The 24,839-nt window shown below is 54.3% G+C and overlaps 2 protein-coding genes across 3 annotated transcripts in view; one reads left to right on the top strand and one right to left on the bottom strand.

Annotated features, from left to right (window-relative positions):
* Positions 1-3,465: 3,465 nt before the first annotated feature.
* NLRC3 (NLR family CARD domain containing 3) lies at positions 3,466-14,407 on the top strand. Its single transcript, XM_074158580.1, has 18 exons — positions 3,466-3,491; positions 3,980-4,128; positions 5,320-7,063; positions 7,319-7,405; positions 8,138-8,221; positions 8,509-8,592; positions 9,033-9,116; positions 9,228-9,311; positions 9,746-9,829; positions 10,938-11,021; positions 11,727-11,810; positions 11,917-12,000; positions 12,255-12,338; positions 12,644-12,727; positions 12,844-12,927; positions 13,167-13,250; positions 13,439-13,522; positions 14,023-14,407. Exons 1-18 carry the CDS (start codon positions 3,466-3,468, stop codon positions 14,111-14,113), a joined length of 3,189 nt encoding a protein of 1,062 aa, XP_074014681.1. The 3' UTR covers positions 14,114-14,407.
* Positions 14,408-17,339: 2,932 nt separating this feature from the next.
* CLUAP1 (clusterin associated protein 1) overlaps positions 17,340-24,839 on the bottom strand; it is a 79,244-nt gene continuing 71,744 nt past the window's right edge. Inside the window, exons 11-13 of one of the 2 annotated variants that reach the window (XM_074158553.1) lie at positions 21,476-21,531; positions 19,134-19,187; positions 17,340-17,853 (exon numbers count right to left, since the gene is read on the bottom strand). In XM_074158553.1, coding sequence (XP_074014654.1) covers positions 17,701-17,853; positions 19,134-19,187; positions 21,476-21,531 — 263 coding nt within the window. In that variant the 3' untranslated portion in view covers positions 17,340-17,700. The remainder of the gene's footprint in view (positions 17,854-19,133; positions 19,188-21,475; positions 21,532-24,839) is intronic. The other variant, XM_074158554.1, reaches the window with a different exon arrangement.

Raw genomic sequence — 24,839 nt, forward strand, 5'->3', positions numbered from 1 at the left:
GCCTCAGTGCTGTTGGTGGCTGCTGCGACAGCTCCTGGTGAGGCACAGTCCCAAGTCCTCAGCAGACTCCCAGAGCACAGGGTGATGGATCTGTTTTCTGGGGGGGGGGGGGGTGGCTGTCATATGAAAACCAAAGCCACCTCCTAGTAGGAGGAAGACCTGAGAGGCCAGACAGAGCAGAGAGGCAGCAGATATCTGTTATCTCCAGCCATCTGAGATGCTGTGGCCATCTCAGGACTGCCCCTTCATCTCAGATCCCCTGGCTTTTGGTCTATGTTGGACTTCCAGGAGCAAAAGTACATGTATGTAATTAGAGACAGAGATGAGCAGAAGCAGCTATGTCTGGGTCCGTGTTTCCCGGTGTCAATGCCAGGCAGTTTGGATCTTGGAGCAGGACACATGGTGATGAAAAAACTCAGCGGCTGCTTGGTAGAGGGTTTGTCTGTGCTCCTGGTCAGGGACTCTCCAGCACGGTGGTTGTGGCTCCCAGGCACGGATGGGTTTGGGACACGGACTGTAGGCCCACAGGCCTGGTGAAACATGGGGATGGTGGGACGTAGGATTGAAGCTGCTGGAAGAACACATCAGCATTGACTGGATACCCTCAGATGGAAGGATTTTCCCCTGGGCTGGGCTCTTGGACCACACCAGGAGAAGAAGCATTAACGCCAAGTTTTTGCCACCAAAATCCCCCATTTCCCTCACCGGGGATTGCAGACACCGTTCATCAGTTTGGCTGGGCAGCCTCCCACTCTCCAGCTTCTTCTCCCAGCGCCCCGGGAGATGGAGGCAACAAAGCAGGGCAGAGACAAACCATCGCTGGATTGTGGCTTCTCTGGACAGGCATCCCTGCTTGATCCCGGCCAAGCGATAGCTGCAAACCCGGGGCCGAGCTCCGTGCTCGCAGGATGGCCATGGACACCACCTTCCAGCCTCAGGGACGGTGACTGCGGCACTTCCAGAAGACGACTCATGTCAGCAGCCTCGGGACGGGCTGGGTCGCATCCTGGAAACATCTCGGATCTTTGTAGGGGTTTCAGAGATTGGCCTTGGCTGGCCTCCACCCTTCAAACAGCTCAGATAACACCCTTCACCCTCCTAGGATGCAGCCTCCAGCATCACTGGGTGGTCCTAGAGCTGCATCTGAAACTTTTCCACTGGAAGCAATAAAAAAACCAGCAGCTATTGCATTATTTATTCCACTGCTTTATGAATTCTGCTGCCTGATTCTCCCGGTCAGATGCCTCTGCACGAGCTGACCCAGGGCTGCTGGTTTCCAGCAGCGGGATCACATTCTGAAGTAGCACCAGAAGACACCATCAAATCATCTGTGGTGTTGGAGCAGGCTTCTCCCATCAAAGGGGTTTTTCTCGCCAGCCACGCTGCAGAGGAAGGGCTGTGGGGAGCAGCGCTGCCAGCAGCAGCAAATCCCCCTTTCATTCTGGCTGCCTTCTTGGTTCCACGCCAAAGATGAGAGATCCGGGGGCTGCTGCCTGCAAAGACTTAATTGAACTTTCCAGGCCAGGTAGAGACAAGAAGACATCAAAGGGTGAAAAATTTGCTGTGAATTGCTCACCGAGCTCCTTTAATTGGCGGCATCTTAATTGACCAAGCTAGTGCCTGGGGGGGTGAAGAGCAAGGGGAGCTGCTGCCTCAGCCCTGCTGCTCCCTGTATGGAGAAAACGGCTTTGCTGTAGGGCCATCATCACTGCCAGGGGGACCATGGACCTCTGACACCTCTGAAACCAGGGGGTCAGAGCTGGGCAGCCGAGGAAGAGCGGAGGAACTCGGGTTTCCCTCCTGAAGGGAAAGGATGTGGGTTCAGACCCAGCTACAACAGCACCCACCACCCCTATGAGGGCTTGTCCAAGCCACATGTGAAACCATCTGGGCAGCTGAGGATGGGCTTTGTCACCCAGTGCCCCTCGGACACTTACCCCACTCCATAGGAGGTGCTGCCAAGGGGTGTCCATGTGAGATCCAGCCAGTGGGGTCTGTGAGGGACCCGGCTCTGGGAGATGCTGTGCCTGGTCCTCCCTCCTGCAGCCTGGCCACCATCCACACACGGCTGGGCTACTGCTGGTGGCTGAGCCCTTGTGTCCTCTGGTAGGAGAAATACACCTCAGCATGGATCTCCTGGCAGGAAGATGAAGGGAAGAGTCTACAAAGGGGACATCCCAAGCACCTTAACCTCGTGCCATGGACCTAACCATGGACCAGAAACTCTACCAAGTTTCCCTGGTGAAGCTACATTTGTTCTTTCTTCCTGGAAGAGCTTGGGTTTGACAAAAGAAAGTGTTACCTGGTCCTGTTGGCAAGGCTGCACCGAAGCCCCCACGGTGCCCACGTGCCACTGCGGAGTGCGTTTGGGCAAAGGCAATGCTGCCTGTGGGCAGGGACCTCCTTGAAGTGCCTCTGACCCACATGGACGGGGGTGATCGCGTGGATCTAGAGCATCCTGTAGGCCAGGTGGAGGTGAGGAAGGGATGCTGTGCCAGGACACGGGCACTGGGACACTGCGCTTGCATCGCTGCCGTGATCAGACAGCCCCTGGGGCTGAGAAGTTCCCACCTGGACATGGCCAACTCCTGGAGATGACTTTGGGGCTGGTGGAGACGCCATAGCACAGTGCCATCTGCTAACACAGGTGAAGCTGGGAGCACTCTCAGGCCTGGAGGCATTTCCCTCTCCACCTCTGTTCATAAAACAATTGGACTCAGTGAGCGGATACACTTCTTAAAAATAAAACACCAAACCCTCAGTGTGGTTTGGCAGCAGCCGAGGGGGAGGGAGCAGGTAGATGCTCCTTCTCCAGGCAACGATTCAAGAGTGCTGCAAAAGTGGAGCATCTACAGAGCTCTGCAACAGGATGTGGTGTTGGCCACGCTCAGCAAGCCCTGACGGAGGCTCTGGACGGTGGTGAGGTGGGTTTGAAACTGAAACAGGCTCTTCATCGCTCAGTCTGCTGCCCCACAGCTTCCTTCACAACACAGAGAAGAAAAACGCATGAGCGGTTCACGGCCCTGATGTCCCTCCGGTGACAGCAATCACTGGGTGGCCCACAGATGACACGGGTGCATCGTCAGGGCAATTAATGCAACCACTCTGCCCGAGAAAGGCTCCGACATAAGCAGCGGTGGTCAAGGCACCAAGTTTGTGGCACATGAGGTCTGGGTATAGATGATGGCCCTGGCTCTGCCCCTGCCAGGTCCACAGCACCGGGGACTCTGGTCTTAGCCAAAAACTGACGAAAGGACCCTTGGTTCCACCACAGTCAGCACCACGTTAGCTCAAGATGGGCTCCCTCCCATGCTGCTTCTCATGCTTTTCCTTTTCTCCCACCAGGAACATGGATAAAGGCTGAGGAGCCTCAACCGACGCTGTGAGCCAGCCTGGGGGACGCGGGGCGGTCCATGGGACGGCCGTGCTGCTGCCAACACAGCGCTCCTCGCCCAGGGATCACTCATGTCACGGGAGGCCTCTGATGGAAGGTGAGTGGTGGCTGGGCAGCCGGAGACCCACCACCTTGGAGTTTCAAATTCAAATATGGGACAAGGTGGGGGACCAAGGAATGAGGGTTGACAGTGGTTCCTAGTCCAAGGGTTTGGGAACAACTCTGCTGGAACAAGGGGAATGGCTATCTCCAAAGACAAATGATCTTGCTCAGACTTTTATATCTGCATGGGCCTGGTTACCAGGAGGAAATTTCATTTCATGATTGTGTTCTTCCGTTTCTTTGACTCCAATTTCGATAGCTGCTGCCTTGGCCAGGCATCTCCTAACAAAACAGCCTGCCACAGCTTTGGGATGGCATCATCTCAAGGAGGACTTTGGCAGGTTGCTCTGAAGGGCTCTAGTTTACCCCCTGCTACCCTCAGAGTCAGATGGGATGCTCCACTGCCACCTTTCCCCATGACCCCTGAGCAACGTGCCCAGAGCCTTGTTTAAGACTCAACTCTCCTGCTCTCCTCTTCCGCAGAGGTTTGGATCAATCGCTACCGCAAGCAGCTGGTGAGGTCCATCTCACCACAGTTCCTGGAGGAGATCATCTGCTACCTGCGGAGGCTGGACCTCCTCACGGTGGAGGAGGCCGGCCGGGCGCAGGAGGCCAGCTCCCTGCCCGAGCAGGTGAGGGCAGTGGTGGACATCCTGGCTGGCAAGGGCAGCTACGCCTCCCAGTCCCTGCAGACCTTCATCGAGACCACCAATTCCCAGCTCTACCTTCACATCACTGTCTATGGTAGGCAGTCCACTTTGGACCCAACGAGGGGTGTTTGCACACATGTCCTGGCTGTGGGTGCTTGCTGGAGCACCCCAAGATGTGCACAGATCTGGGCAACGTTGGCAGCTCCAATGGGAGTGTCCATGCAAGTGACAGTCCTGTCTTGGGGTCTCTGCTGGGGAAGGACACAGCCAGGGGGTGACAAGGACTCTCTACCACGTCTGAGGGACCTTCCTGTGGGTCCCTCACTGCCCTCAGCACACCTCTCTGGGCAGCCTGAGGAGTCTTTAGTGTCGTCAACATCCAGATCACACCAGTCATTCCCAGCAGCTGTGCTGGGAACAGGGGGACGGCAGGAGGAGGACAGCTGGGCATCCCTGACCCCACCTGTTGGTGGTTGCCCCAACTCTAGGCTCTCCTTGCAACCCTCTTGCCAGGAGAGGTTTCCCTTCTGGTTGGGAGGCTCCAGCCTTGGCTGGTGTCTGCTCTGACTCTCTCGCAGCATCATTCCCTGCTTGCCCAGCCTTTGCTGGAGGGTTTAAATACTCTGTCCCAGGGGCCGTGGTACGTGAGTCAGGTGAGCAGGACAGGTCCAGAGATGATCACCAGGTTCAGCCAGGAGTCCAACTCATCAGACAAGTCCATAGCGATGAGGCAGGGCTGAGGTCAAGCTGGGAAGTCAATCCGGAGGTCATAGCCAGGTCCAGCGAGGGCAATCAGGTTAAGACATAGTCCAGCTGTCACTAGACAAGCGCAGAGCGATGAGGCCCAAGATCAAGGCCCAGATGAACAAGGTCCTGCAGGCACAGGCACAATGGTGCTGTAGATAAGTGCTCCTACAATATAGCTTAGGCAGGGGTTGAAGGCCCAGGGTTGAACTTAAATGGGCTCCTGGACCAATGGGTGAGGCTGTTCAGGGCCATTTAAGCCTATTAGTGCCCTCCAGGCCCTGGCACGTACCTTCCTGCCCAGACGTGAGGGCTCTGTGCAGCTTCCCCTCTGCGTGGGCATGGCAGAAAAGTGAAGCAGCATCTCTCATTTGCATTTGTGGTTAGCATCCTCCTGCTCACCCCCCCATTTCATTTCTCTCTGTGCAGAACCCATGGTGCAGAAGCACCTGGAGAGCCTCCAAAACTACTATGGGAATGGCTTGGAGACAGGTCCCCTCCAGCGACTCACCAGCCTGCTGCTGGTGGAAGGCTTGACTGATATCCAGCAGAAGGAGCATGATATCCTGCAGATTGAAGCCACCAAAGGCTTACGAAACGCATCCAAGAGCATCCCTCTGGAGAAGCTCTTCCTGCCTCTCTCCAAGGTCAGCATCCCACCCCGGATCTCTGTCACCATCGGAGTGGCCGGGATTGGCAAAAGCACACTGGTGAAGCTGTTTGTCTACACCTGGGCAAAGGGGGAGATCAACAGGGACATCATCTTTGTGCTGCCCCTCACCTTCCGGGAGCTCAACACCTACGAGAAGCTCTCTGCCGAAAGGCTCATCTGCTTGGCCTTTCCTCACATCACCGAGCCCAACTGCATCTGGGCGGGAGCCGCCAGGACCCTCCTCATCCTTGACGGTTTGGATGAGTTCAAGACTCCTTTGGATTTTTCCAACACGGTAGTATGCACCGATCCCAAAAAGGAGATCCAGGTGGACAACCTGATCACAAACATTATACGTGGCAACTTGCTGCAGGAGGCTTCTGTCTGGGTCACGTCACGGCCAACTGCAGCCAGCCAAATCCCCGGTGGGCTTGTTGACCGGATGACGGAAATACGAGGGTTTGGAGCTGCAGAGATGAAGGACTTCTTGGACCAGATGTTCCTTGACAACAGAGACTTATCCAGCCAAGTCCTGCGTCACATCAGGGCTAACAGGTCCTTACACGTCATGTGCACTGTTCCTGGCTTTTGCTGGATTTCTGGCTCCTCCATTGGTTATTACCTAAAAAACAGCACCAATCAATCCCAAGAAACACCCGTCGTCCCCAGGACCCTATCAGAAATCTACTCCTATTATTTTAAGATGGCTCTGAGCAGCGACTGGCCAGAAAAGCCGAGAGAAACCCTCAGGATCGAGCAGGCTGTGAACAACAGCAAGAAGATAGTGGGCAGCCTGGGCAGACTGGCCTTCTACGGGCTGCTCAAAAAGAAATACGTGTTTTACGAGCAGGACATGAAGGCGTACGGCATCGACCTCTCCTTGCTGCAGAGCAGCTTGTGCAGCCGGCTCCTGCTCAAGGAAGAGATGCAGTCCTTCACGGCCTACTACTTCTCCCACTTAACCATCCAGGAGTTTCTAGCGGCTATTTATTATTACACGGCAGCGAAACGGGCAATATTTGACCTTTTCACGGAGAGCGGGATGTCCTGGCCCAAGTTGGGCTTCCTCAACCACTTCAAGAGCGCTGTTCAGAAGTCACTGCAGGCAGAGGACAGGCAGCTGGACATATTTGTGCGTTTTCTCTCCGGGCTCCTCTCCCCGCAGGTGAACAAGCTGCTCTCTGGGTGGCTGCTGGTGAAGGACGAGCACAACAGCTTCAGGAGCCAAGCGATCAGCTTCCTCCAGGGCTGCCTGAACACCAACTATGTCATCTCCTCACGAACAGTGAACACCATGCACTGCCTGTATGAAATTCAGCACACGGAGATTGCCAAGACTGTGGAAGAAGCCATGAAGAACGAGAGCTTGGCCGGGATGCTCACCCCCGTGAACTGCTCTGCTCTGGCTTATCTCCTGCAGGTCTCTGACGTCTGCATGGAGGAGACAAACCTCTCCAACTGTCTCACCTACAACGTCTGTAAGAGCCTGCTCTCCCAGCTCCTCTTCTGCCACAACCTCAGGTGAGTCCTGGTTGGATTGCATCAGGAGAAGCAACCAGGGGTGCCGGGCTGTGACTCAAAATCCTGGGTGTCGATGGGAGACACGGGCCCACTAACATTGTCCCTCAGCAGAGAGATCTCCTAGGGATGCCTCTGATTCAGCTCTGCTTCTCTGAGTTTTTCCACCTGTGGTGGGCAGATGTCACAGGAGGGTAGTCCTTTCTCCACTTTGCTCTCCAAATGCTTGCTTTTGCTCTCTCTTTGTATCTTCTCCAGGCTGGACAATAACCAGTTTAAGGACAACGTGATGGAGCTGCTGGGCAGCGTGTTGAGTGTGAAGGACTGTCAGATCCAGAAGCTCAGGTAGGAGCTGGCCCAGGGCAGACAGGCTGCTCCTGGGGATGCAGAGCAGAGTTGGGGGCATCTCAAAACCAGGGTGAGGGTCTTCCAGGAATGTCTCTCCCACTGGCTCCTCAGGGTGCCTAGTGACAAGGACAGCCCCACATGATCTCCTGCACCCAGCCATGGTGACCTTACCCTCTGTGTTCTCACGGTGGCTGGGCAGGCTGTCTCACCCAGCCTTCCTGGGACCACGGCCTCCTCGCTGTTCCTAAAATACTGTGTAGAAATCCATGGGTTATCCCAACAAACTGCTTCCCAAGGTCACAGCTCTTTGCTGGACACCTGAGGCTCCGCACGGAGCATCTGATGTATGGAGGGGACGGGCTCCTGACCCCCACACAGGTAGATGCCTCACCCCAGACAGATGCTGCCCACTTTCTCCACCTTCCTCCCTGTCTTCATGGCTGAACAGAGTCCCCCATGCTGCGATTGGAACCCCCTTTTCATGACACCAATGAATGTTAAGTCTAGAAACTCCCCTTCCACCCTGTCCTTGCAAACCCCTGCCTGGTGTCCACCCCAGGAGAGCAGACCTCAGAGGATCCACCACTTCGCATGGTTGTACCACGAATGAAATGTTCCCCATGGCTTTCCTCTGCTCACCCATCCCAGCTGCATCCTGGAACATGCCAGGGGCTGAAAAAGCTTCTTTCTTCCCCTGAAAAACACCTGATTTTTCTCTTTTCCGGGCAGCTTGGCAGAAAATCAGATCAGCAACAAGGGAGCCAAAGCGCTGGCCAGGTCACTGATGGTGAACAGGAGCCTGGTGGTGCTGGAGTAAGTGTTTCCCCTTTGCCAGCTCCTGCCACTCACACATTCCCCACGGGAACCATTCCCATGGCCACAGCGGGGCCAGATACCACCCGGCCCGACCAAGCTGGGGAAGGTCTCCAGCCCCTAAAGCCACCACTGCTCAAGAGGTGAATGTAACTCTTGTGAGCTGCCGGCCTGATGTCCCACCTCAGCAGTGCCGGAGATTGTGCCACGTGGAGGCATTTGGCTTAAACTGGGCACAGGCCACTCCAGCTTTGCTAAATTTGGTTTTTCTGCCCGTCTCGCCCCAGCCTGCGGAGCAACTCCATCGGCCCCACCGGAGCAAAAGCACTAGCTGATGCGCTGAAAAAAAACCAAGTCCTGCTCTCCCTGAAGTAAGTCTCAACTTCTGCAGCACCTCCGGGAACAGATCCCTAGGACAAACCCCCCTCCAGCCCTCTCCTGTCCCATTGAGGTTTTCCCCACTTTGAGGGTCAGCCTGGGGGGAGATCCTGGACACAACCTGGTTGGGTTGTGCCAGGCAGCGAGCACGACTGCAGCCGGCAGAGACCTGGTGACCATGGGCCAGAGATGTTGGGACCTTCTGCCTCTCAGCTTCAGGAGGTGGAGGTGGAGGTCCAGGTCCATCCCTCGCGCGAGAGCTCACACTATGCTGGTGCATGGGAGGAGGCGTCTCCCACGGAAGGAGGGAGGGAGGGAAAGCACTGGGCAGGGATGCTCGGGGGCCAGACAACCCTCTCATGCCAGGGATGGGGGCAAGCAAACGCCTGGGCAGATGATCACTGGACATGGCTTTGCTCCTCTCTCCTGGTAGCCTGCAGCACAACACCATCAAGGAGGACGGTGCCACCTTCCTGGCTGAGGCCCTGTTGACCAACCGCAGGCTGACGACCCTACAGTGAGTGACCATGACCTGCTGTCTCCCCTCTCCCAGCCACCCAGCAGACCAAGGTGCCACTGAGGGGGACGTGGCACCCCATATTCATGGGTGCCTTCCTCACCTTTGCAGCCTGCAGAAAAACGCCATCGGAGCCCAGGGTGCCAGGAAGATAGCGGAGGCGCTGAAGCAGAACTGCAGCCTGAAGGAGCTGACGTAAGGGCAGCGCAAGGTGGAGGGATGGTGACACCAGCCCTACGTCTCCTTGGATCTGCGGGCAGGAGCGATGGGCAGGGGCTGGGCCATGCGATGCAGGCAGGGTGGACTCCACTAGCTTTGCCTGAGGGGGTCAGCATGGGTGGAGGGGACTCTCCAGGGTTGCAGGGAGCAGAGAACTGGGAGGCCAAGCTTGCCCTCCAGCAGAGGCAAGCGTCCGGTCTCCAGGCCCTGTGGATACATTAAAAGCTGAGTTTCAGCTCAAAACCAACATAAAAGAACAAAAGGTATGGGAAGGTTGGAAACGAGATCACAGCAAGTTCATACTTACTGCTGGAGCAGAAGGAACCAGGGGGGATGAATCCTTTGCCGGCAGACCCAAGCTGGTTGCAGCGCGGCTGCTGGTAACGCCTGCTCTTCCTCTTGTGTCTTAGACTCTCCAGCAACTCGGTAGGAGACAACGGCTCGGTTGCCTTGGCTGAAGCTCTAAAGGTGAACCACAGTCTGCAAAGCCTCGAGTAAGTCATAGAATGGTTTGGGTTGGAAGGGAACTTAAAGCCCATCCAGTGCCACCCCCTGCCCTGGGCAGGGACACCTCCCACCAGACCAGGTTGCTCCAAGCCCCGTCCAACCTGGCCTTGAACCCCTCCAGGGACGGAGCAGCCACAGCTTCTCTAAGCAACCTGAGGGGAAAAAGCTCATGGGATAGGAGACTTAAATGGAGCAGAGTCTGCTCCAGACTTTCCACCCACTTCTGCACCAACTGTCCACCCACTGTTTTGGTGGTCCCCCCTCCATGCCTGGTCTCCTGCTTGCCCAGCAGAACCCAGTCCAGCCTCCTCACTCCAGCATCTCCCACCTACTCCAGGCTCCCTCCCCTGCCTCCAGAGCCCCTTGTACTGCCCTGGATCCTCCCCCCCTACGTTCCCTGGAGGGGCACGGGCGCTGTGGGTGCTCCATGTGGGCTGGAGCACCGTGCAGCAGCCCCAGGCAATGCCGGCAGCAGCTGGGCTGGCCCTGCTTTCACCAAAGGAGCGTAGAAGGAGTTAATCCTCAACCCAGATGATGATTATTTTTTTTTCTGCTTTTGGAGGATACTGGTAGCTTTAGGTCTTCTCTCACTCAAAAGTGATGGGAATTGGCTAACGAGGAAGGTAACGGGCTGGGGACTGGCAGAGTCAGGGTGAGATGGTGTGACCTTCATCCCCCTTGAGAATGGCAGCCAGAGAGGACCATTACTCCCACCCCTCCAAAGCAGAGGGCTGATGGCTCCTGGGGACAAGCTGCTGTTCTCTGGGTCCATCAAAGGACCAAAAGAGTGCAGGAACCGCATCCCCAGGTGAGCCAGTAGCCACGGTGACAGCCGGCTGGGGACACATCTGCCCCGAAGTGCCAGCAAACCCTGTCACCTCTGCTCAGTGGGACTGGTGCTCCAGGAGATGCTGATCCTGGTCTGGCTGATCATAAAGGTGGCCCTTTAGCCTTGGCTCCCCCCTGCCTCCCGTGGCTGGGAGATGCCGGTTTCTCAGTTAAACGGGCAAATGGGGACTTTTCACCCCAAACACAACCCTGCAGCCCAAGCCCGCAAGATTGGCCCGTCCTCATGCCTTGCCCTGTTTGTCTCAGTCTCCAGAGTAATTCCATCAGCAGCACTGGGGTCACTGCACTGACAGCAGCTCTCTGCTCCAACAAGGGACTCATCAGCCTCAAGTAAGTGACAGTCCCTCCTGCCACCCTGGCCAAAAGCTGCTGCTGGGACATGGGATGCGAGGACTTTTCCTTGTGCCTGGTTGTTTCCACAAGTGCTCTGGGACATGGAAAGCAGCCTCTGTCCCTCCCTCTGGCTGTGAGCACCTTCCCTCCATCGTTAGCTTACTCCCCTTGGGACACTATCGGTTCAGCCGTGTCCGGCAATGAAACAATGGCAGTAGGGATGGGAAAAAGCTCTGGTGGCATCGGGGGTCACAGTTGTAGGATGCACAGGGAATGGAGATGTAGGGAATGGAGATGTAGGGAATGGAGATCCAGATGCTGATGGGGACGCAGTGAATGGAGATCCAGATGCTGAGATAGGGAAGTGGGGAAGGAATATGCAGGGAACAGAGATGCTGATGGGGATGCAGATGCTGATGGAGATGCAGGGAATGGAGATGCAGGTGCTGATGAGGATGCCGATGCTGATGGGGATGCAAGGAAAGAAGATGCAGATGCTGATGGGGATGCAAGGAAAGGAGATGCAGATGCTGATGGGGATGGAGGGAAAGGAGACCCAGATGCTGATGGGGATGCAAGTCAGACAGACTGCCCATTGCAATGGATGGTCTCAGCCCCAGAGCTTGGGGGCGAGGTGGGCTGTGGGAGAGCAGCCGAAGTCCTGTTTTGGCTGCTCCTCCCTAGCCCTGTGTCTTTCCCCAGCTTGCGGGAGAACTCCATCAGCAAGGAGGGGGGCCCCGCCATTGCCCGTGCCCTGCGGACCAACAGCACCCTCAGGAAGCTGGAGTAAGTCCCGTGGCCCCCAGAAGGGCACCCACACTGCTGTGCAGCGTTGCTGGAGTTGTCCCAAACTCTGTGTGTGTGACTTGTGTCCTCTGTCCCTTCCCTCCAGCTTAGCGGCGAACCTGCTCTACGACGAAGGCGGCAAGGCCATTGCTTTAGCGATGAAAGACAACCGGGCACTCACCTCCCTCCAGTGAGTTTCCCCTTGGACCTGGATGGTTTTGAAGCTCCTTGTGTGGATGTGGGGCAGGGAAAAATGCTCCCAGGCCTCAGGCTGTGAGATGGGGTCACCCTTCCATGGGAGGCGTGCTGTACCATCCCAGACGGACCCATGGGTCGCCTCCCAGCCTCCACCAGACTGCATGGGAGCGGATGGATGCTGAGCCTGTAGGGATCGGGGCATCCTCACAGCCCTGGACTTCACCTCCTGTTTTCTCCTGTTCGCAGTTTGCAGTGGAACTTCATCCAGGCGAACGCTGCCACGGCCCTGGCACAAGCACTACAGTCCAACGGCAGCCTGGCCAGCCTTGAGTAAGTGGGGACACGGGTGGAGAGGTCCTGGGCAGTGTCTTCCTACTGGGACCTGCCCAAGGACTCTGCCCTCATGCTGCTCCAGGGGAGGTGGCTTTCCCTGCTGCCTCCTCCACGGGCTCCAGTCCATCCTCTGTTCCCATCACATGTCCTTGCCTGGGGATGCAGTAAGTGCTTGGTGGCCCAGGGACCACTCCAAGCCATTTGGGAAAGCCCAGCACACTGTGTCCTGTGCTCGATGCCCCTCGTTGCCCCTGGCCCTGCTCCCGTGGGCCATGGGCAGAGGTAGCACGTGCATGTCTTAGCTTGCAGGAGAACGCCATTGGAGATGAGGGAATGGCTGCCCTCTCCACCGCGCTGAAGGTCAACACAACCCTGGCAGATCTCCAGTGAGTATCCAGGCTGTGGCAGGGCCCTGGCACCGCAGCCTGTTTAATTAGCTTCTCCAATTAGCACACCACGGCTACCTCATGACATGCGCTGAAGGGTCCTTGTTCTCTTGCAGCCTGCAGATGGCTTCAGTTGGTGCAGCTGGTGCCCAAGCCCTGGCAGAAGCCTTGGTGGTCAACAAGAGCCTGCAGACCCTGGAGTAAGCATTTGGTGGGGTTACCAAGTCCCCCTGGTTGCGACACCACTCCCTGGGGGCGTCCAAGACCCTGGTCCTTAGCTCAGCACCGCTTCCACCCTTGCATTGTGTCCTACCAGACTTGGCTTGCCTGTCCCATGACTCGCTGGCCTGGAGCCACCTCTCCCACCTCCTCCTCTTCCCCACGAACAGCATGGGGCCATCCCAGGCCGTCCTTTCTCACCGCCTGCCTTCCTCTGCAGCTTGCGGGGAAACTCCATTGGTGCGGCAGGGGCCAAGGCGATGGCCAACGCGCTGAAGGTGAACCGCAGCCTCCGCTGGCTCAAGTAAGTATCCCGCTCCCCATGCTGGGAGACAGAAAGAGCCTTTCCAGACCTTTCAGCGAGGGGACGGCCAGGCCAGCAGCTCTCAGTGGGGCAAACTCCTCAGCTGGTGGCTTTTTGCAACGCCCACACCACCTCCTGGTGGCCACATCTCCCTGGCTGGTGCTTTCTGACCCTCTCACCTCCCGCAGCCTGCAGGAAAACTCCCTGGGCATGGACGGAGCCATCTGCATCGCCACGGCTCTGAAGGGCAACCACGGCCTCACCTACGTGAAGTAAGTGACTGCTGAGCTGGATGGTAAGGGCAGGGACAGGGGAGACCACGGGAACCATCAAGGGACCATCCCCATCACTGGCACTGCCCATTCCTGGCTGCCCCACAGGGACCCCTGCAATGGGGCAGGGGGTAAGGGCGCCCTGTGCTGCTCCCGGTGTGACAGCCACCATCCCCGCACTGCTCCAGACCCCACAGCTCCACTCTGGGGATGCCTCTGGGGTGAAGAACCACCCCAAAAGCCACATAATCTCCAAAATATCACAAGGAAGGGCTGGTTCAGCCCCGCCAGCTCCCCAGGGGCTTTTTCCACCTTCTCACCTGTCTGTCTCTGGGCTCTCAAACCCAGAGTCTCCTGTGACTGGGGTCCCAGCAAGAGCTCCTGGATGGTGTGGGGAAGGTGCAGATGATGCTGGTGCAAAGCTGGGGAGCATCTCTCACAGCCACCAAGGATCCTACTTTGCCTTATGTCCAAGCCTGAACTCTTCTCCTTGCTCCCAGCCTGCAGGGGAACCGCATCGGCCAGTCGGGAGCCAAGATGATCTCCGACGCCATCCGGACGAACTCACCCGACTGCGTTGTGGACGTGTGAGGGTTCCTGGCCGCAGCCAGGAGGTGGCCTGCTGCGTCCCTTTGGCCAGCGTGCCCCCCAGGGAGCTGCTCTGCCCTCTGCCTGCCTGTCTCAGCTGGGGCAAGGAGAGGTCCCGAGCTCCCCGTCATGGCCCACGAGGAGCTGGGGCCCCTGGATCAGCAATGCAGGAGGGTCAAAACTCACTGGTGTTGAAAGTTGGGGGATGTGCGACCATGTCCCTGTTCATCCAGGCCCTGGGGGAGCTTCAAGGAATGAGTGAAATGGAAAAAGAAGGGAGGAGGGGGCAGATCCCACACTCTTCTTGTTTTTGTGGGTGATTCACCTGCCACTGCCGGTGGCCGCGACCCCTTCCGGTGATCTCCATGGGGTTACAGCGCTGTGCTCAGAGCCTGCCCCAGACTGGGCGCATCCTGACCGCCCCAGAGCTCTGCTCTCCTCCAGCCGAGGTCCCAGCGCTCTGCTCCAGCTCTTCTCCCTCTAGTTCTGGCAGGGATTCCAGCAGAAGTGGATAAAACACGGGCAGGATTCACAGCCACCCCTTCTTGCCTGGCCCCGCAGGCTGCCCTTGGCATCTCGGAGAGAGATGAGGTTTGCTGTCTCCTTGCTCAGATGAGAGCGGTGCCCTGGACCTGGGCACTTCAGAGCAGGGTCCGAGGCAACGAGTGTTTTGCCAGCCCTCAATAACACTTTGGTGCTGGCCCAGCAGGCCTGAAGTGTTCGTTAGTGCTGTTCTCTGTCAAAGAGAGAGACATCCCAAGACATAGGAGTGGAACCATCTAGAAAGACCTTGGGAAATAAAGAGCCCTCAGGAGAATGGGAGGAGGAGTGGGAGGGTGAACATAAGAGGAACAGCACTGCACATGGATGGGCTGTCTCCAGCACACGTGTCTCGGTGCTACACCAGGACTGCCTTATCATGAAGTTCTGCCTCTTGAGTACAGGCTGGACTTCTTTGGACTCCTGCTGTTGTCATCGGTGACAAGCTGTGTGACCTTGGGATGTTTCTTCCCAATGTCCCAGCTGCAGGCAGGGTCCTCCCCTAGCAGGTCACCTTTTGGGCAGAGGTGCCAGGTGATGCCCTCGTGTGCGCAGCAGAGACCCAGACTCTCCAGAAGGTGCCAGGTTTGCAGGTGGACCAGTCGCCAAACTATGCAACGCCTCCCAGAGCCCCCCTCCAGCCACTGTCCCCTCTCCCCACTCCACCTCTGCCAGTGCCCACCCTGAGCCACGCTGCTGCTGCAGGCAGGGACCTCTGTGGGTTGATCCTGGAGAAACGCTGGGCTGAGCTGTGCGAGATGTACATACTGAGAAATAAATTGGTTCCTAGCCGAGAAGATGCCTTGCACTGCCTTCCTCTCTTGGTCATGGACCATGACTTAGGAGATCTGGGGTGTGCTGCGCTCCGCTGCCCCGGTTGCAGATCCCACGCCCTGTGCTGGTGTGACAAGAGGGCTCATGGCTTTTCCATAAGGCATCAGGGGCTGGCACACGCTCTCCAACAGGATACAGTGACGTTGAGTGATTTAAGTCCTACCTCTTTCACCATTATTTCAGGGCAGACTGAGGCTCGGGTCCAGCTCTGCCCAAAGCCTGTGTCTAATCCTGAGCTGAAACATCACCTGAAACACCAACGGAGAGCGCGATCGACAACCCCGAGCCAGCTCCAGCGCCCTGGAGCTCCGAGAAACAGGGGGTTAACAACAATTTGAAATATATTTAATCGATCTATACGCGTTATGCACAAACCCAGCTGTACACAAACACTCCTGAGCTGAAAGCACCAAGTGCTCCGAGGGTGCATTTTCACTGGCACCGGGGGTGGCTACCAACAGCGCTGCTCTTCTAGCCCGGCATGAGAAGCTGCAAAGCAAAATCACGGCTACCCCAAAACCCATCTGGCTGCGCTGAAAGGCTCTGGTTTTGAGCACACAAGGTATTAAGTCAGCTTTCATTTTGGCCTACAATATCAGAAATAACATAGAAAACTAACTCTGAAACTGCAGCCCAGACTTGGAGACTGGACCCAGTCTTGTGGGAAATCCCCCTCCCGAGTCAGACACATCTCAGCACTCAGAGAGGACCAGAACAGATTCCCTGCCTAACCTGGAAAAAAATGTTTTAAGAACAGATCCTAAAATCAGGACATTCTCGTCCCTTGAGAGAGGGATGTGGGGAGCACATGCACTTTCTCAATGGCTGTCACAGTGCTTTGCAGCGCTAAGAACATCATCTTCTGTGTCTGCTTTCTTTGAAGTGAGGTGCAAAATGCCAATTAACTTTACAGCATGCAAGGAAGTGTCCTAACCATCACCCCGCTCAGCTCAAGCCTGTACAGTCGTGTGCATTTCAGCACATCACCGCGCACAAACATATCCCGTTACTACACAAAACCTGCGCTGTATTTACCTGTAAACTTTTGTCCCACCTTGACGTGACATTTCAAGCTCTGGGCTCTGTCGACGGGGACCTGCCTCGGGTTGGAAGGTGCCACCCTTGAGGCCAGAGACACGGAGAGATGAAAAAGCTCTTGGTTTTTCAAATAACTCACGTGTATTCCTTCCTTCAGCACAATAACGGAGGGGCTGGACCTGACTCTAGACTTCAGACGGGGGGAAAAGCAAAGTACTCTGCTGATTTAAAAAAAAAAAAAAAAAAAAAAAGGGAAGGGCAGGAAAACAGCCTGGGCTCTCGTCTGCCCTGATGAACACACACCAAAATGAACTCTTCTAATCAAGCACTGATTTCTGCCCCTGTGAAGACAAATTGTGAGGCTAAAGCAGAGCTTAAAGACAAGAGGCAACACACCAGACAACCCCCAGCTTTTGGGTTCACCTGAATACGCTCTCACTGATGGCAGCAGAGTAACTCGCTGAACAAAAGCCCAACTTTTGGCCCATTTGAGCACCTCAATCTCAGTCCACCCCAGAAGGACCAGTATAATTAAAGGACTAATTTCATACGGATTTAGTTACAGCGCTGTCTCACACCGGCCGCTCTCAGAACACTCAAGCCCAGTGAAGTTTGAGAACAATTCCCACTGACAGCTGAAATACTACGAGATGCTGCGCCAAAGGTGACATTTGGGGACCCCGTCACTGCTCTCCCACTCCCTTGGTGCAACTGGTGCTGCTCTTCGTGGAGGCAAGCCCTTGATTAAGAAAAAGATATGTTTAGGATAAATAGATTTAAGCCAGATTTAAAATCAATTTAAGTGTGTTCCCAGAGCGGCTTTTCATCCAGTTTTATTAAGCCAAAAAAATCTGTTTGGACATAATAAAATGCAGGGAAATCAAGCAGACGATACCCACTGGAGTGCGACTTCTGGCACTGCGGTGCGTGAGGGCCAGTTCTAATGCAATTATGGAAATAACCGCACTCCACATTACTGTGATTCTCATTACGGATAAACTGCTCATGCTTTGAGAGTCACAGGAGTGGCAATCCAAGTTTAATTTTCAAGTTTAATGAACATTATTTACCGACTCCTGAATTCATGCTGACAAGCGCTTTTCAAATGGCAGGATATTAGCTCCTGGCCTGAATCTCTCCAAAGTTTGTATTTCCAGATGCCTCCTGCTACTAAAGGGTCAGAAGTCGTTATCACTTTCCTCTAGTGGCTCTGGCTTCCTTGCACGGTGACTGGATTTGCTCGGGGAAATTTCCATGCTGTCATCTTCCATATCCTCCTCCTCCTCGTCTTCATCTTCATCCAGGTCAATCTCACTATCCCCCGAGTCCTCCTGCATGGAAAGCAAAGAGAATTCAGGACCAGTTCGGTTCTCAGATGGCAAAGCAGCTTTGCTGGCTCCAAAGTAAAAGGTGGCTCAGTCGCATTCTCCCCTGTGCTCTGTGCAACCCCACGCCTGAGGGATATGGGGAAGGCTGTTTGTCTGGACCGGAACGGATCCAGATTTGGACTTGCTCCGGGGAGCAGCGGCAGACTCTGCAAGAAGCTTTGGTCCAACTCAGGCTGCTGCACTGCTGGCCTTCCCAAATAATGAAAAGCCAGAGCTCAGCTGCCTCTGGGAGCTAACGGCCCACATGGCTTTCACCAGCAGCTCCCCACTCTGCTAGACAGCGGCTGCTCCCTTCAGTTCACCGAATTTCACTGAATTTTTAGAGTTGGAAGGGACCAGAGATCATCCAGTCCAACTCCCCCTGCTGAAGCAGGATTGCCCAGAGCGTGTCAGAGCACGTTACTCAGGACTGCATCCAGGCGGGTCTTGAAAATCTCCAGAGAAGGGGACTCCACACCCTCCCTGGGCAGCCTGTTCCAGGGCTCTGGCACCCTCACCGTGAAGAAGTTTCTTCTCATATTTGAGTGGAACCTCCTGTGTTCCAACTTGTGCCCGTTGCCCCTCGTCCTGTCACTGGCAACCACTGAAAAGACTCTGGCTCCCTCCTCCTTCAACCCACCCTTCAGATACTTATAAGCATTGATAAGGTCTCCCCTCAGCCTTCTCTTCTCCAGGCTAAAGAGTCCCAGCTCTCTCAGCCTTTCTTCATAAGGGAGATGCTCCAATCCCTTAATCATCTTCGTTGCCCTTCGCTGGACTCTTTCCAGTAGTTCCCTGTCCCTCTTGAATTGGGGAGCCCAGAACTGGACGCACTATTCCAGTTGTGGCCTCACCAGTGCAGAGTAGAGGGGGAGAATGACTTCCCTCGACCTACTGGCCACACTCTTCCCTATGCAGCCCAGGATTCCACTGGCCTTCCTGGACACAAGAGCACGCTGCTTGCTCATTGTCATTTTGCGGTCTACCAGGACCCCCAGATCTTTCTCTTCAGAACTTGACTCCAGCAGGTCCACACCTAACCTGTATTGGTGCCTGACATTCTTCTGTTCATTGCAAACCTCTTTCCCCACTTAACAGGGCTGACAAAAACCAAACTCCCTGACTTCTGCTAAATCGGTGGTACTAAAAACCTTGCAGGGTGTTTAACTTTGAAGTGATACCTATTGCAAGACCAAAGAATCGAGGCGTAGTGGAAGGAAATGAACTGCAGGAGAGGAACCCACCTGTGCCTTGGTGATGCTCTTGCGCGTGCCTGGCCGTGCCGGGGCAGATCTCCCCTTGGAGAACCAGAGTGGGAAGAACAGGAGAGGCAGAGCAGGGGAAAAAAAAAACCAAAACAAGCACAAGAACATAAAAGAAAACAGAAAGTAACCAGAATGGGAGCAGGGGAGAAAGCAGCAAAGCCAGGTACAGCTCGGGCATTGTGTGCCACACCAGCAAGTGACAGAGTCCAGGCATACAGCTGCTGGCTCTTGGGCTGGCTGAAGCCTGCTCTCTTGCCACCATAACCCAAATAATTCTTTGAGGGCTTCAAACCAGCCTCACTAGTTTCCTTCCCTGCAAGGGAAGATTAGGGACAAGCTTAGGGACAAGCAACCTCTCAGCCCCAATACCCACCGAGATGCTGTACTAACAGCAAAAGAGCCATGAGACAACTCAAGTGGTTGCAGGTGAGGGCAATAAGAGGCTGAAGGCCTTGGCTCTCCACACCTGGATATGATGGGGCTGGTGCCAAGAGGGAAACGTGGGGGAAAGCTGTGAACAGGGAAGTCCAAAGGGAAGAGAAATTGCAGAAGATGACTATCCAAATCTGGCAAGACTGTGGTGAAGGACAATCAGGCAGCACCGTGGCTGAGGTCACAACATCTTCACCTACAGCACTGGCACTCCTGACCCTACCCAGAAATGGGTCTGAACACCAAGGGCATAAACCATTCCCCAGAAGGCAACGAACAGCCTTAGCCACATCCCGTCTGGCAGAAGCCAACAGCAGAGTTGTTGGCAAAGTTCCTTTCCAGAGAAAAGGTGAGGATGGGCAGAAAGAAGGGCCCATCCCTCTCTAGCAAAAGACTTAACTCCCTTATGGCTATATATAGCAATATGTATCCAGGTGCAATAAACACTTAACAGCAGTGGTGCTTTCCCTCTTCTGGCCCTGCCTGCAGGAGAAATAGTCTGCCCAGAGCTCTGCAGGGCTAACCTAGCCGTGTCGGACAGCCACAGCAAACGGTTTTTGTATGTGGTGGTGAACACCGGGAGTTTCCTACTACCCTATGTCCTGCAGAGGTGCATCCCCCATCCATTTCCCTCCCATTTTAAACCTTCTCCTTGGGACCCTGGAGTGGTGCTAGCTCACGACTTGTCCGTTAACCTCCGCTTCCTCATCCAAGCCAGCATAATCCCCGGGGTTTGGTGGCTGGAATGGGCTTTTGTTGAAGGGATTAATCAAAAAGCAAATTCTTTGTTTCAGAGTGGCTTAATTTGTATGCCGTGAAGGCAACGAAAGGCAGGGCAGTGCTGAGAGAGAAGGATAATCCCCCAGCAGCACAGGGCTTCTTGCTGGGCCCAGAGAAGATGTCTGAATCCCTAGCACACCCTCCTTATCTAGAGTGGGTGGGGTGTCTGCTGGACAGTGAGACAGAAAGGCCACATCTACACCAGGAGATTACTAGACAGCACAGGTTCAAATACAAGTTCATGGTCATCATAGTTTTTAAGTGTTTGTACTATTTCCTAGCACACTTTTGGCCTGTGCCAACTAGAACTCTCCAAAACAAGATTCCAGCATCCCCCCAGGGAATCCCCAGCTAGCTCCTGGCTGGCAGCTTGGATGGAAGAACGTTCAGGGGACGATGGGGAGAGCTTACTGTAGGGATGCAAACCACATCACAGCAGCTGGCTTCAGCTTCCTAGTACAGATACGGCCACTTATGAGTGCCCAGAGGCACAGAAAGACGCCAAAGGGGTTGCCCATATGCCACAGGCTGAGAACAGTAGTCAGAATGAGTCCCTGCTGTACCTGCTTAGCCACTATCTGCTCACCAGGTCAACCAGATGGAAAGCCAGGAGCCATGGGACAGCTTTATCTGCAAGGCAGGGATCCCCGGGACACAGCTCACAGTTCGGCTCTCATCCCTGCCCCATCAGCTGGAAGACTGATGCCGTGCGTTAGCACGTGCCAGGCCGAGGGCTCCAAGGAATGCGATTTTAGAGCAATGCAGGCAACTTAGATTTAACGCATCTAAGTCCTGCCACACTGCGCTGATCCCCTCTTCCCCAACAGCTCAACGAAGCAGCATTCCCGCAGCCTGCGTGCCGCTGGTTATACCCCGCAGCTGAGTTTGAAGCACAGGGCGGCGTGCAGAGGCTCCCAGAGCAAAACAAAAATAGGAAAATACATGCCTATGCAGACGAGAGCGCAGTCAGCTGGAGGAAAGGAGGGGAAAAGCAGGCCTGGAACATGAAGATTCAGCAGGTAAAAAGGTGTTTCTCTGGCTGAGGAGAGGGCTGTCAGTGTAAAGCACTGTTGGAGAAGCTCTACAGGCACACGGGGGTGGTTACTTACATCTTCCTCCGTGTCTCCACCTTGCATCGTTCCCACGATCCGGGCGCCAGCTCTTCCTGCAAGAGCAAAGAGAATCACCATAAAGTCTGGCTCATGGTTAACACTAAGGGAGATGAACGACGAAGTTCAGGATTTACCTTTTCGAGGACTCATCAAATGCCAGTGACAGAATGAGATCTCAGTGCATGTGAAATCACGCCCCCCACCTTGTTAAGCTCCCCCAGAGCTCAGAAGAAGGTAGAAGAGGCTAAGGCTGACAGCAAGTCCAATCAGGATGGTATTTCCAGAGCTGCCTTATGCTGGTATGACAGTTCTGACAGGACAAGAGGCAATTACACACTAAGAAACAGGAAATTCTATCTGAACACAAGAAACCATTTTTATTTCTTACTCTGAGGGTGGTCAAACACTGGAGCAAGTTTGCCAAAAGAAGTTGTGGAGTATAATCCACAACGGATTTTAATATCCACGGAGATATTAAAAACCCAACTGGATATGATCCTGGGTAACCTGCTTTAGCTGATCCTGTTTGAGCAGAGGAGCTGGACTGGATGATCTCAAGAGGTCCCTTCCAACCTAAACAATTCTGTGAACTGGCACATGCCTTCCTCTGCTTTGGTGCCCAGGGACCAAAAGCCTGACTTTTCCATGTGGTAAAGCCTTCCATCCTTTAGAGAGCCCACTGTGCTCAGATCCTTTCCAATCTTGGGCGTTGGACCCAAGGACCCTTCCAACCCAAATCATTCTATGATATTGCAGTAGGGCCTAGGCAGCGCCAAGGCAAACTCAAGAATTCCTTGTTGAGAGTTGGATGTGGAAGTCTGAAGATGGAGATGGAGACCTCAGGGTTGTAGGGAGTTCATTGAAAAGGGAGAACACACTTGCACCTTGCTTTGTTACTTTGGGTTGGTCTCCTTTGCTAGAGGAGAACCCAGAAGGTGTTGGGAATGGGTATAACAGAGTTGTGACTGGGGAAATTCCATGTGTGGGCTGATGGGGTGACTCAGCCCTGCTTTCTGCAGCCACCAGAAGTCACTCAGCGCCAACTGGATGCCTATTTAACAGCCCTGCTGTGACCATCACACTTCACCATGTGTTTATCTCCTGTCAGGACTAGTTTTCTCTATGCCAAATATGGATTTTTCCCATCTAGACAAAATCCATGCATTTTTTTTAGCATGAAAACAAAGCAACTTTAAAATATATCCCTTCAAACCTCTTTTGTACCTCCCACAGTACAAAAGACGACAGGTCCCTTTTGTCTCCTTTGCCGGCTGATTTGGGTTAATTGTAGCGAAAAGCTGGCTAACTCAACCAGAAGTCATCAAAACACCCTTGCTGTGTCAAGGCAGATGATTTAAAGGATATTATGTCTTTAAATAAAAGCAGTGTCCTCTATCCACCTGGTTGCTGATAACACAGGCAGTGGAGATGGAATTGTAAGAGGATTCCTGGACAGAGGACCTCTCTTCAAGCTTTACAGACGTTTGCTCTAGTACATGTGAGACTAAACTAAGTAAATTTGTAGATGATTACAACTGACATCATTAGACGACCACAGAACGACATTTTTGCCCAGCTACAGGTGGCTCCAAGATTTTCACTGCAATTTTGCTACGTAGAAGGCTCAGTATAAGGAGTTAGATTGGGAATTACTACCTCAAAGGAGAAAGCAGCAGGGAGCTCCTAAAATCTACCGATAAGACAAAGCTGAGAGAGAACCCGAATGTAAAAGAGAATCAGAATATCACACAAGGAGAGCTGATGAAATAGGACAGTTCAAAGACGCCAAGGGAAGAGCTTAGAGAATGCTAACAGAAGGTCTGCAGGATGCTGGATGCTGCTCTTCTGCCAGCAGGGACATCTTGTGAGCATCTAATTGCTTACATTTGGAGAATCAGGTACTGCCTGGACTTTGACCCCTGCATGGGTTTAAGCCAGGAGCACCTCGTTGAACGAGCGACTGTGGGATCAGCAGCGTTAGGTCCTGGGGGACACTCACAGGAGACAACCCAGGGCGCAGAGGGTTGTGCACTATGCTGGAGACCAAGCAAGAGGGAAAGCACATTTTCCACATCGGTAAAAGAGCTTCCGTGACAAAGGCAAGAACATTATTTTAACTTTCAGATCGCAAACCCCCACGCTTCCGTGTGTGGGAGCCAGAGGAGTGGCAGATGGTGGCGGGGCATTTCCCCGTGCACTGGGGGGGTGGCAGGAAACAGAGTTGTCACCTGCCCAGGACAGGGAGAGCTGGGGTGTTTGCCACTCGAAATTTCCTGGGTCCAATTTAAGTGGGCATTAGTGCAGCACCACTCTGGCCACCGAAGGTCACGCAGCTTCCAAGTGGGTGAGAGCTTGTTATGTTTACTTACAGATAATGTGAATTCAGCCGGGACAGGCTGTACAAAGGGATAATTAGGTAAAATGCTAGTAATGAACAGACCGTAATTCACTGCACCTTTGGATTCAAATCTAATCTCCGCGCATCGCCACGGTTTAAGCCGCTGAGCCAGCAACCATCTGAAGCGAACGTGCATCCATGATTTTAAGCCTGTGAGCGTTTGCCATTTTTCCTCTGTGCGAAGCTTGCCATCGCGCTCGCCCGTGCAGCTGCCTACAATGGATCCACAGGACGAGAACGATTTACATTTTCTCGCCCAGCAGTGGGTATATGTCAACCCTGTGCTGCTGCCCAGGAGGAGCATGTTTCTATTTATTTCTTACACCCTCCACGAAACGGAAATTCGCTCGGAAGTGAGTCGCCTGTCTCAAACCCAGCATTTCAGACCCACAGCCTCTCCTCCTTCTCCGCTAGGTCCAGCGTCGCAATGGCCATCATACGGGCTGAAAGCATATGGAAATACCTCCCTCCTCCCAGCGAGGGCTGGACTTTGCTGACACAAAACATACAGCCAAAGCCAGCTCTGTTGGACGCAGATGCCGAGATGGTGGGAGGAAGCTCTATTTCAAGTTAAGACAAATTAATTTCTGTGAATTCCAACCACAGCCCCTTTTTGGTGTTTCCAAACACATTTGATCACCCCCTTTCCCAGCCGCAGGAGCCTGGTAGTATTGTCCAGCAGCTGCTGTATCAGGAGACAAAAGACTTTGCAGACTCCCATCTGGGGGATGGGAATCTGCCGAGATCCACACAGAACTACAGGAAAATGAGAAGAGCAGCTCTATCAGCTTTCTCCCTCCCCAGGTTAGTTTCCCCCGAGTAGTAGCAGTGATACCCAGTGGCTCAAACACAGTGTTCACTGGTTTTTCCCTCCTGCTTGGCCTGAAGAGGCAAAGAAGAGGAGGCTTAGCTGACTCTCCAAAATGCTTTTATAAGGTTTACAATTAGGACTAGGTTTCCTTT

The sequence above is a fragment of the Numenius arquata genome, chromosome 14 (assembly GCF_964106895.1).
Source record: "Numenius arquata chromosome 14, bNumArq3.hap1.1, whole genome shotgun sequence".
Classification (NCBI taxonomy): domain Eukaryota; kingdom Metazoa; phylum Chordata; class Aves; order Charadriiformes; family Scolopacidae; genus Numenius; species Numenius arquata.